The 12,511-nt window shown below is 41.4% G+C and overlaps 1 protein-coding gene across 1 annotated transcript in view; it reads left to right on the forward strand.

Moving 5' to 3' along the window:
- Nucleotides 1–1,969: 1,969 nt before the first annotated feature.
- Nucleotides 1,970–12,511, forward strand: part of APPL1 (adaptor protein, phosphotyrosine interacting with PH domain and leucine zipper 1) — a 37,322-nt gene continuing 26,780 nt past the window's right edge. Inside the window, exons 1-4 of the mRNA XM_032868363.1 lie at nucleotides 1,970–2,115; nucleotides 7,775–7,873; nucleotides 9,363–9,422; nucleotides 10,774–10,845. Of these exons, the coding sequence (XP_032724254.1) occupies nucleotides 2,062–2,115; nucleotides 7,775–7,873; nucleotides 9,363–9,422; nucleotides 10,774–10,845 (285 nt within the window). The 5' untranslated portion in view covers nucleotides 1,970–2,061. The remainder of the gene's footprint in view (nucleotides 2,116–7,774; nucleotides 7,874–9,362; nucleotides 9,423–10,773; nucleotides 10,846–12,511) is intronic.

Below are 12,511 nucleotides of genomic sequence, written 5' to 3' on the forward strand. Positions count from 1 at the left end.
TGTAAGATGCTGAGTACTTTGAAGCAGCTGGGAACCAGTAACTCTAAGAACTGATTACAAACCACCTTTCCAAAATTAAAAATCTCTTCTAGAAGGGTTTGTGGTTAACAAACAATATAAGGAGAGAACTCTTATTTAAAGCTTATTACACTAAGAATAATTCTGTGAAATGATATTGCAATCTATTTGGTAAAACTTTTATTTCTTTTTATTTTTTTCAAGATTTTTATTTATTTGACAGAGGCACAGCAAGAGAGTGAACACAAGTGAGAGAAGGAGAAGTAGGCTTCAGGCCAAGCAGGGAGCCCAATGCAGGGCTTGATCCGGGGACCCTGGGGTCATGACCTGAGCTGAAGGCAGGCTCTTAATGACTGAGCCACCCAGGTGCCCCTATTTGGTAAAACTTTTAAAACCAGATTTTATCTTGCCTTCAAGAGGTCATGGGAAAATCTATCATTTTAGTCTTGAATATGTAACTTCCGTTCCTGTTCCCATATTTGGGTTTGTTCTACTGTATCTGGATGTATTCCAGTTTATCTGTGGAACCAGGCAACTAATAATCTTTACTCAGCATTTCTTATATTTCTCGAGTGAAAATGGAATGGATTGACTGGATTAATGGCCAGAGTTTTATTTATTTTAACGCTTTTTAAAAAATATTTATTTATTCGACAGACAGAGATCACAAGTAGGCAGAGAGAGAGAGAGAAAGAGAGAGAGAGAGGTGGAAGCAGGCTCCCCGCTGAGCAGAGAGCCCAGAGCAAGGACCCTGGGATCATGACCTGAGCTGAAGTCAGAGGCTTTAACCCACTGAGCCACCCAGGTGCCCCTGATTTTGTTAAAATTTTTAAGTGATGTCTACACCCAATGTGGGCCTTGAACCCACAACTCCAAGACTGAGAGTCCCATGCTTTACCAACAGAGCCAGCCAGGTGCCCCAAATGGCTAGAATTTTACAAGGCCCTTATGATTTTGCTTTTTTTTTTTTTTTTTTATACTGATGAAAACTTCTTATAACTCTATAGAGAAATAAATGAGGCAGTGTGAGGTTGGGGAAGAAGGACAAAGAACCAGAAGTTCCAATCCAGACCAGGTTCTAGAATTAGGGCTTCACTATTATCTACTGTAAAATTAGAGGCTGAAGAAGCTATTTAAAACTTCTTCCAAAACTTTTTGACCTAACAGAAATGCTAATCAGTTACCGACATAATTAACCAGTGTATCCAGATCTTTAAAAGATGTTGTCATTTGCGATTTAAAAGAAATACAGGGGGAGTCTGAATTGAGGAACGACAGCCCTTCAAGGCCAGGTAAGAAGTGATGAACTGACAACAAATCACATGTTTTTAACTGAACATACTGATACCCAAGTGTCCGGTAAAATAATTTCGAGTCTACTGTCCGTGAATCTACTGGTAGGCCCTATTAGACACAACTTGGGGTTTCACAAACATCTGAGGTAGCCAGCACCATTTCGCTGGAGGGTGTGGGGTGGGGAGTAGACGGGACGCTCCGGGCAGGGTTGGAACGTTGTAATTTAAAGCAACTAAGAAAGGCCCCCGGCAGTAGGGCCTCTTCCGCGGTCTGGTGAAAAATGCTGCAGGAGAAGGAAAGCCGCCCCACACTCCTACTGTGGTCCTCCTCAAACGAGGCTCTAGTTCCCGGAAACCTTCGCTGTCGGAGGTGTGGGCTAGACGGTCCCCTACAATTTACATCAAAACGCGCGGGCAGGGCATAAGGTCCTTCCAAGCAATCACCACAGCCCCCAAGGCCACGGCTCACCGCACAGCCCCGCGCAGCAGAGGAGTCTCTCGGCCAACCCCGCCGCGCTGACGGACGTCGCCGCGAGCCAATGGGTGTTCCGGGAGGCGGGGCAGCGCGGCCGAGGGGGCGGGATTTCCCGCGCGGCCGCTCGGCGCCTGGCAAGAGCGGCGCGGGCGGCGACGGCGGACGCGCCTGTAAGAGAGGGCGGGTCGCGGTCAGCTGCTGCAAGCGGACGGGCGGGTGCGGCGAGCTGTGGGCGGCTGCCGTGTCTCCGGCCGCCGCCCTCCCTCCGCCACGATGCCGGGAATCGACAAGCTGCCCATCGAGGAGACGCTGGAGGACAGTCCGCAGGTGAGGAGCGGGCGGCGGCGCGAGGCGAGGGAAGGAGCAGGGCGGGCGGACCCCAGGCCTGGCGCCGCGGCCGCTGCAGGTGCCCGCCTCCGCCCAGGTGGGCGCCGTCGGCCAGTGTCCCCGCCCGTCGCGGGCCGCGCCCCGAGCCGCCGCGGCCCGGCCGCCAGCCCGAGGCCCGCGTAGGCCTGTGCGGCTGGGCCGAGAGGCACGCGCGGGGTCTGGGACGTCGGCGGGCGGCGACCGAACCTCCGCCGCCTTCGCTCGTGTGCCCGGCGGTCACGTACGTTTCGGGGCTCCCTTGTATTTGGCGAAAGGTGCGTTTTTATCGCCTGTAAGGTCATAAATGCCAGTCCCGGGATTTCCTCCCCGAAGGTCTCTTCGGAGGAAGGACAGAAGGAGGAAAACAAAAACAAAAAGAAACCGTAGACTTATTCCATGATTTTTGAGCAACCTAGGGAAGGAAATGGATAGTTTTTCTTCGGGAGATGCTGGAAGGCTGCTGGTTTGCCCGCGTGGAGAGTCACCGGCGAAGTCCTTCATGTGGTTCGGAGCCTCCCCGCGGACTGTGCAGTGTTGTGGCCGCGACTGTAATCTGCTGTCACTCGAGCTGTGCACGGCTTGTGATGGACGGCGCCTTCGCGGCTCCAAGACTGCTGCGCGGAATGATGCAGACTTGGCCCTAATAAACTCATCAGAATAAAATCCCGTGTTTCCGTGCTTTGGGGGGATAATGCCGCTGTGGCTGCTCTCGCCTCAGGCAGTCTAGGGAGATGTAACAATTTGTTACGGGTTCACTATTGAAGAATGAGATGAGTTCTGTTAAAAACATGTAGGTAGGCGCTGTAAGTTGGGTCGAGAAACACCATCCCTAAGCCTTTTTTACACGATTTAAGCGATTTAAGGCGACGATGTTGCTGGTTGGCTACCTCTGAAATGCTGTTTATTCAGAACTGCAGTTGCACATGTTTCATGTGTGTCTTGATAGTTTAATATGACCCCAAAAGATGAGGAAGAAGGGGCTGGATCCCCCTGGCCTGTGTGATGTGTGTCATGACTTTGTGCCAGTTTTAATTGCCAAGTGGAAGTCAGGCTCTGATTGTGGACTTGATTCCCCCCCCCCACCCAGGGGGAGAGTTATCTTCACAAGCCAGTTTTTTGCTGTAATGTTCTCTTATCAGCCTAAACTGAAACAGAATAAACCCCACATCTTGATTTATCTTGACTGCCAGTATAGCTAGTTCAAGTTCTTAATGATTTCTGTAGTGGAAAGTTAGAAGCTATGTTTGTTTCAGATGTTTTGTAAAAATTTTGTGGCATGTATTGTTCAGGTGCACTTTGTCACTTTACTACTGTTATATAAGACTCAGCAGGTTGCCTTACCTTTCTTACCTGGCCTGGTTTTTATAGCCCATAAAGATTATACACAGTCCAGAATGGGTAGCACAGTGCCCTTGCCATGACTTGTGTGGAGGATATGATCTGACTCATCAGACTAATTTCTTGTACTTTTCACACAGTGAGTTTACAACTTGAGCATTCATTGTTTTTTTTTACAAGTACATGCCATACTGGTTTCAGTATTATAGTAATTTTTAATGAAAATAGCCACCTTGATATTCTTTCAATTTCTGTAAGTAATAATTTGAACTAGGTATTATTTACTTGGAAAAATTAGTTGGGACAACTGAGATTTAGAAAGGGAAGATGCTTGGAAGTAATACTTAGGGAGAACTTGTGGTAGGATGGAAAGCCCTGGATTCTGAGGTTCAGGATGGAGTTTTAGTCTTCACTGCCACTTCACTTTAAGGAAAGTCTGTCAACTTCTCTGAATCTCAGCTGTTATAGCGAGTGTTTTTATTTTTGAACCTAATTATAAAAATCATAGTTACGTGCTTTAGAAAAATTGGAAGGTATAGAAACACAGTTACCTGTCCTGTACCCAGCAGCAAACCCTATTAAACAATTTTTCCTTGTTTTCTTTTATATATTTTAATGTATTTAAAGTTCTCTGTGCATAACAATTTTTATTCAGCTTTAACTTAACATTGTAATGTAAATATGTTCACATATTATTAAATTCTGAATAAAAAAATTTGAAAGTTGCATGTTTCCTTAAGTGACTTAACAGTTGTCCTACTGTTGGACTTCAAGAGTTTTCCACAAGTTTTGTCTTATATATAGGACTGAGGTTAATGCTTTGAGGCATAAATTTTTGTTGTCATATGGACTGTTTATCTAGGATAGAGTCCAAGAAGTCAAATAACAGAAATAATGTAGATAGGTTTCTATTTAGATCATTTGATCCTAGTCAAAAGTGTCCTGTCAGTTGCTATGTAAAAAAGTTAGAACCTGGAGTCATAGAAGAGTATCCTAAATCGCAGTTACCCATTTTTAGTTTTGATTTATAGTAAGTGTTAAAATAGAGGGCTATTTGCAAGTTCAAATCTAGTTGATTGGATATAAACATCTTTAGAATTTAATCTCCCACTCTGCAAAAGAGCGTATTTATTGAGACAGGAAATCTTTAAGGCTACACTAGATGTCTTGTCCATAGTTATATATTGTTTTGAAAATCTGGAGCAAAATGAAACTTGCTGGTTAATAACAGATATGATCTTTTAAAAATGATTGATTTTATGTATAGATAAATATCAGTGATTCATCAGTGCTAGAACTAGGAAGATAAAACTCTAGTCCCAATTGAAGACTTCTTTCTTTGACATAATATGGAATATATTCACAGATTATGAGACCTACTTTTTTTTCCTTTTTCCACATCTTGACATGTCTGATACTGAGATAGATGCCCCCCTACAGTTGACAATTTATTTGTAGTTGGTTGCAAATGTGCACACATGATTGTTTCTCCTAGTGGCATGACTCGTCAAGTGCGGCCTTTCCGCATTCAGCAACTCAATTTAACAGCCACTTGAAGGACCATCAGTCCTGTTCTCTGAAAATACTCCTTTGACTCCTACAATGAAGCCAAGTGCCACCATCAAAATTTGCTGAATGGGTATCAGTGGTTTGGAAAAAAATGCTGGGGACAAAAGTGGAACACTTCTAAGAAATATTTATCACCCCCATGGCACAGAATAATACTGGGTGAGAAAACATGGATATTGATTCTTAAGTCAAAAAGTGACTCGGGGCGCCTGGGTGGCTCAGTGGGTTAAAGCCTCTGCCTTCGGCTCAGGTCATGATCCCAGGGTCCTGGGATCGAGCCCCACATTGGGCTCTCTGCTTGGCAGGGAGCCTGCTTCCCCCTCTCTCTCTGCCTGCCTCTCTGCCTACTTGTGATCTCTGTCTGTCAAATAAATACATAAAATCTTAAAAAAAAAAAAAAAAAGTGACTCACAAGAATTGAACTCTGAAAAAATGTTAGGATAATATTAAATTTATGCTGTTTGTGTTTTCCTTTTATGTTCATAGGAGTTGTATATCAAATTCTGTCTAAGGGTTCATTTCCACAAATATAAAGTCAAAGTTGAAAGACCTAAGAAAACCTCAAATGATAGCTTAATTGCTGGCATTGTTTTATTTAAGTAGTATTTAAAAATGGTGCAGGGGGTGCCTTGGTGGCTCAGTCGGTTAAGCATCTGGTTAAGCATCTGACTCTTGGTTTTGGCTCAGGTCATGATCTCATGGGTTGTGGGATCTAGCTCTGTATCAGGCTCCATGCTCAGTGGAGAGTCTGCTTGAAGATTCTTTCCCTTTGCCCCTCTTCCCATTGGTGTGCACGTGCGTGCACGCTTGCTCTCTCTCAAATAAATAAATCTTTTTTTAAAAAATGGCACAGCTCACAGTGGATGCCATTATAGATTCGATGAAATGGTATATTAATGTACTTTTATAAAGTGCTAACTGGATATTACTTTTATTTTTTTTTAAATCTTTTAAAAAGATTTATTTATTTGACAGAGATCACAAGTAGGCAGAGAGGCAGGCAGAAAGAGAGGAGGAAGCAGGCTCCCTGCTGAGCAGAGAGCCCGATGTGGGGCTCGATGTGGGGCTCGATCCCAGGACCCTGAGATCATGGCCTGAGCTGAAGGCCGAGGCTTAACCCACTGAGCCACCCAGGCGCCCTGGATATTATTAGTTTTAAATAGGGAACCTGTTTTACCAGTGTTTGGGGCTAAGGAGATCTTTTTAACTTAAATGCAATGCAGGTTTTTGCATAAATGTGTAATTCTTTGAACTAGAATAATAATTTGGGGGAAACAAAAAAATGAAATGGCAGATTTTTCTTAAGAACGGCACTAATCAAAGTTTCTTGATGTTTTCTTTTTTACATCTTAAAGTAACACTTTAAGGGAATAGGAGGGGGCATAGAGCTAAAGAGTGAAATTCTGTCAGATCTAAATCTCTGGGGCATGGGAAAGAGGACTGACAACATGGATTTCATATGTGGACAAAAAGATTTTGTGCCCTCTTTTTTTTTTTTTTTAAAACCATATTGATTTAGCTTCCTTTTCCAAAAACAGGAAGCTAAGGAATAAGTTGGTTTTTTTAAAAAACACCTTCTAAGAATGAATTATTTGTAGAATAAAAATACAAGGTCATCTTTTAGATTTTAAATTGCAGTTATCTTAATAGTTGTTGGTATTTTTTTTCTTTGTCTTTGGGATATGAAAAAGTGAGTATGCTTGCCTTGATATGCTGAGTTTCCTTATCTCTGACCCTTTTTATTGACAGTCTTTAACATTTACTTACTGACACATTTTCCCCCTAAAATGAAGGGGAAATGCTTATTGCATTAAAAAAAAATGTTTAACTTGGGGCGCCTGGGTGGGTCAGTGGATTAAGCCTCTGCTTTTGGCTCAGGTCTTGATCTCAGGGCCACATTGGGGTTGTCTGCTCAGCAGGGAGCCTGCTTCCCTTTCTATTTCTGCTTGTTGCTCTGCCTGTTTGTGATCTTTCTCTGTCAATAAATAAATAAAATCTTAAAAAAGCACTTAACAATATAGATAAGTATAAAGAAGAAGAAGAAGAAAAAAAGAACCTCAAATTCTATACTCATAAAATCCAAGTTAGTGTTTACTAGGCCATGTTGGGAATGGGTACTATGTTGTTATTTTGGATTAGGGTGGGGAGGGGTTTGGCACTACAACAAGAGACCACGGAAAAAGAAATCGTACTGAATTATCCTGAAATAAGACCTCTAAAATACTTATACGTGGAATACTGTTAATTTAGCCTTGTATATTTTTGTTGATCTTAATTTAATTACAGACTTTTTAATTCATGAAAATATACCTTTGTTGTTCCTTTTGAAGTTTATGTGATGAGGGCGCTGAGTGGCTCAGTCAGTTAAGCGTTCAGCTCCTGATTTTGGTCAGGTCATGATCTCAGGGTTGTGGGATAGAACTGCGCTGGGCATGGAGCCTGCTTGAGATTCTCTCTCCCTCTGTCCCTGCCCTAAACAAATAAGTAAAAATAAATTTTGTGTGATGTAGTTGGAAAATCCCTCCATTTTAGTGAAGTGAAATTGAGAACAAAGAACCCCAGCATCTTGGCATTACTATCAAAAGAGAAAATAGGTTAAGACTCAGAATTCTTAGAGCCCCAATATCCTAGGATTTTTCCTTTCTTTAGAAAATAATTTTCTATTTGATTTATATAATGGTTAATGTAAACTTACTGCTTTTATTTTATACAGACAAGGTCTTTACTGGGTGTATTTGAAGAAGATGCTACAGCTATTTCCAACTATATGAACCAGTTGTATCAAGCTATGCTGAGGATTTATGATGCACAGGTAAAGGCCTAAAGGCTAGCTGCCTTTTTTTAATGACTCTTGAAGCCTGTGAGGACAGACATAGCTAGTGCCTGCCTTGTTTAGTGGTGCCTAGCTCTATCCTGGGCTCATAGTAATATTTGTTGAGTGGATGCATGAACTTTTTTTTTTTTGGATGCATGAACTTTTAAGTATTTTGTATTAAAGCTCACTTTCCAATTACTAGTGTATACTTTGCAATGCTACAGAAGAGATGAAGATTGAAACATCTTCCCCTTTTTACCCAGACATAGTAAGAACTTTCTTACTGAAACTTACTGATCATGATCTTAGCCAGGATTTGACTGAAAACCCCATATGGTCACCAGGGTTTTCCCTAATTGTGCTTTTAATCTTACTGAACATTTCCCCCTTTTTGAGTAAAGGATTGAAAGTAGTTTATGTTTAGTGAGAAGCAGATAATAAAAATTGGATGTAACTCTGGGTACTGGGAGATGAATTTAAGGAGATGACTAGATTGTTTTGTTGAGCAGGTTTAAGATTTGAAGCTGTGTTTATGTAACTTAATTATAAGCCTTACCAGCAACCTGGGTTCTATGATAAGCTTTCTTAGGGATTAATTAGGTGTACAAGTCCCCCCCCCCGTCTCATTTTACCTCCTTTCTGGACTCACATTTGCATTATGTACTAAAAAGTTGCTCTGAGGGGTGCCCAGGTGGCTCAGTCAGTTAAGAGTCCAACTCTTAATTTTGGCTCAGCTTATGATCTCAGGGTTGTGAAGTCATGACCCACATCAGGCTCTGTGCTCAGCTCCAAGTCTGCTTGGGATTCTTTCTTTTCTTCTGCCCCTCCTCCAAGTCATGTGCCTGTACACTTTCTCCCTCTGTAGGTAAAAATCTTTTAAAAAATGAATTAAAAAGTTGTGGGATAGTTTTAAATTTTTTTCCTTGCAATTGGTCTCTCAAGATTTGACTCCTGACTACAGAGATTACTGTGTAAAAGAAATGTTAATTTTGTCATTATATTCATCACTAGAAAAAAAATTTGAAAGTAATACCTTCATATTTCTGTGTTGCTGTATTACATGACTAGGCTAACCATAGTTTGGTTGTATGTTGTTAAATGTATTGGTATAGTTTCAGCACCTAGAGAGAGGAATAATTTGTCATTAATGTAGAATCTCTTAAGATTTTGCTAAGATTATGTACAGTTTACTTCTAACTTTAAAGCTTTAACAATATTTAATGCTGAGTTTTATTAGCTAAAAAAAAAAAGTACACCTAGAAGAACACTGCTGAGTTCCTTGATGGTATCTGTTTAATGGTTTGAGTTGCCCTTTAAAGTGCTTTAATGGTAGTTCCCTCTCCAGTGATTTGATGAGGGGTTTAGAGAACGCGTTATATAGCACTCATATTAAGTAAAAAACAAAAGTGGTGTAGGTATCTTCAACTAAAGCTTTTTCTTAATCAGTAATATTGTGTTAATTTGAATGCTGATTTTCCCCCCACAGAATGAATTAAGTGCAGCAACACACCTGACTTCAAAGCTTTTAAAAGAATATGAAAAACAGGTATCGTATGTGAAAATTTTAAAAGCCTAATTGAAACTATGCAGTGATAAAGTATCTGTATAAATAGAATTGCTCATCAAGAATCCTAAGCTTTTTTGAATTCATAGAAAGTAATTTTGATATGCTGTTGAAATTCCATTATAGCTCCTTTTAATTAATCTTAGGTAGAAGTTATTTAATTGACTTCTCCTCTTCTTACAAATAAGGAAACTGAGGCTTACTCATTTTATAGCTGGTTATTGGAGGAATTAGAACAAAACAAATCTTTGAACTCCTAGTATGGTATGCATTCCTATAATACTATGTTAATCAGTTGCTTAGCAAACATTTTAAGTAATGTATACTAATTGTACAAATTACACTCTTTTATTAAGTGACATTTTTAGAGTGTATTCAAAATTTTGGAAATTTGTAAAAGTTTCAGTCAATTCTTAACATGGGTTTGAGGGGTTCCTATGTGGCTCGGTTGGTTGAGCGAGTGCCTTTGGCTAGGGTCATGATCCTGGAGTCCTGGGATCTAGTTACGCATCAGGCTCCCTCCTCGGTTGGAGAGTTCTTCTCCCACTGACCCTCCCTTTTTCGTGCTCACTCGCTCTCTTTCTCTCTCTCTCTCAAATAAATGAATAAAATCTTAAAAAAATACAACAACATGGGTTTGAACTGAATGGGTCCACTTATTCATGGGTGTTTTTTTTTGGATACAGTATAGTAAATATATTTTTTCTTCCTATGATTTTCTTAACACTTTTCTCTAAAAGATTATGAAAATACCGTACATAATACATGTTATATATGAAATATGTGTTAACTGTTTACATTATTGATAAGGCTCCTGTCAACAGTCGGCTGTTAGTGAAATTTGGGGAAAGTTAAAAGTTATATGTGCAGGTCAGCACTTCTAACTCCCATGTGTTTTGAGGGTCAGCTATTTTTTTTTTTGAGGGTCAGCTATTTTTAAAAATGTAAATTACACCCTGATATGAAGAATTGGAGAAGCAATGTGGGGTTTTGGGGGGTAGGAAAGGAAAAAATGAAACAAGATGGGATCAGGAGGGAGACAAATCGTAAGAGACTCTTAATCCCACAAAGCAAACTGAGGGTTGCTGGGGGTAGGGGTTAGGGAGAGGGTGGTTGGATTATGGACATTGGGGAGGGTATGTGCTGTGGTGTGTGCTGTGAAGTGTGTAAACCTGGCGATTCACAGACCTGTACCCCTGGGGCTAATAATACATTACATGTTAATAAAAAATAAAAAATTATTAAAAAATTTTAAAAATGTAAATTACAGCATCATTCACAGAAGACCTACAGCACTGGACATTACTTCATCTCTGGTTTCTCTTTTTTTTAGCGTTTTCCTTTGGGGGGTGATGATGAAGTTATGAGCTCTACTTTGCAACAGTTTTCAAAAGTTATAGATGAGGTAAGTACTTATTTTGCTTGAGTAAGTGGTCTTATTATTAAATTATTCAAGTTTAGCTTTTATTGGGAACTTGTATTATTATGATTATATGAGCAAGTCTCTATAATTAAAGAAGGATCTTATTGGGGCACCTGGGTGGCTCAGTTGGTTGAGCAACTGCCTTCAGCTCCGGTCATGATCCTGGGGTCCCAGGATCGAGTTCTGTATCGGGCTCCGTGCTCGGCAGGGAGTCTGCTTCTCCCTCTGGCCCTCCCCCTTCTCATGCGCGCGCGCGCTCTCTCTCTCTCTCTCTCAAATAAATAAATAAAATTTTTAAAAAAAGAAGGACCTTATTTCCATATTAGTGTTGGTCTCATATCTTAGTGGATGTCTCATAAAAATAGTACTTTGTTTGATTAAAACAAATTGTTTTTGGGGATGAGCCTAGAGATGTGCTCTCTCCCCTCTTAGTCTGTGTCATTCAATCTTACACTCTTTTATCTGGTGTAGGCAGAGAGGTTAAGAGTTCAACTACGAGGGACGCCTGGGTGGCTCAGTAGGTTAAGCATCTGTCTGCCTTCAGCTCAGGTCATGAACTCCCACGTTGGGCTCCTTGCTCAGCTGGAAGCCTGCTTCTTCCTCTGCTTCTGCCTGCCTGTTCTCTCTCTTTCTCTCTCTCTCTGACAAATAAATAAATAAAACTAAAAAAAAAAAAAAAAAGAGGGGCGTCTGGGTGGCTCAGTGGGTTAAGCCTCTGCCTTCAGCTCAGGTCATGATCTCAGGGTCCTGGGATCAAGCTCCACATCAGGCTCTCTGCTTGGCGGAGATGCTTTGGCTCTCTTCCCTTTCTCTCTGCCTGCCTCTCTGCCTACTTGTTTTTTCTCTCTCTCTCTGTCCCCACCTCAAAAAAGGTTAAACTATGAGATATAGGGGCACCTGGGTGGCTCAGTGGGTTAAGCCTCTGCCTTTGGCTCAGGTCATGATCTCATGGTCCTAGGATCAAGCCCCACATCGGGCCCTCTGCTCAGCAGGGAGCCTGCTTCCATCTGTCTCTCTGCCTGCCTCTCTGCCTACTTGTGATCTCTGTCTGTTAAATAATAAATGAAATCTTAAATAAAAAAGCTATGAGATATAGCTAAGTTCTGGTTCTTTTTTTTTTTTTTTTTTAAAGATTTTATTTATTTATTTGACAGAGATCACAAGTAGGCAGAGAGGCAGGCTCCCTGCTGAGCAGAGAGCCCAATGCAGGGCTCGATCCGAGGACCCTGGGATCATGACCTGAGCTGAAGGCAGAGGCTTAATCCACTGAGCCACCCAGGCACCCCACTTCTGGGTCTTTTTTTAAGTGATTTGTTCTGATGACTGGTTAGAGAAATTAAGGGCTGATAGTGACTGTCTGGGATGGAAGGATTAATAAACTAAATGGTAAGATGTTCGTAGGAGGAAGAGGGGCAGTGAGAGCTATTTGGGGAGTCCGTTACTATTCTCAACTAGTGCAATGAAAACTCTTCTTTTTTTTTTTTTTTTTTTTTTTTAAAGATTTTTTATTCATTTATTTGACAGACAGAGATCACAAGTAGGCAGAGAGGCAGGCAGAGAGAGAGGAGGAAGCAGGCTCCCCGCGGAGCAGAGAGCCCGACATGGGGCCCGATCCCAGGACTCCGGGAACACGACCCGAGCCGAAGGC

This window comes from Lontra canadensis, unplaced genomic scaffold (assembly GCF_010015895.1).
Source record: "Lontra canadensis isolate GAN:19392208 unplaced genomic scaffold, GSC_riverotter_1.0 scaffold35, whole genome shotgun sequence".
Classification (NCBI taxonomy): domain Eukaryota; kingdom Metazoa; phylum Chordata; class Mammalia; order Carnivora; family Mustelidae; genus Lontra; species Lontra canadensis.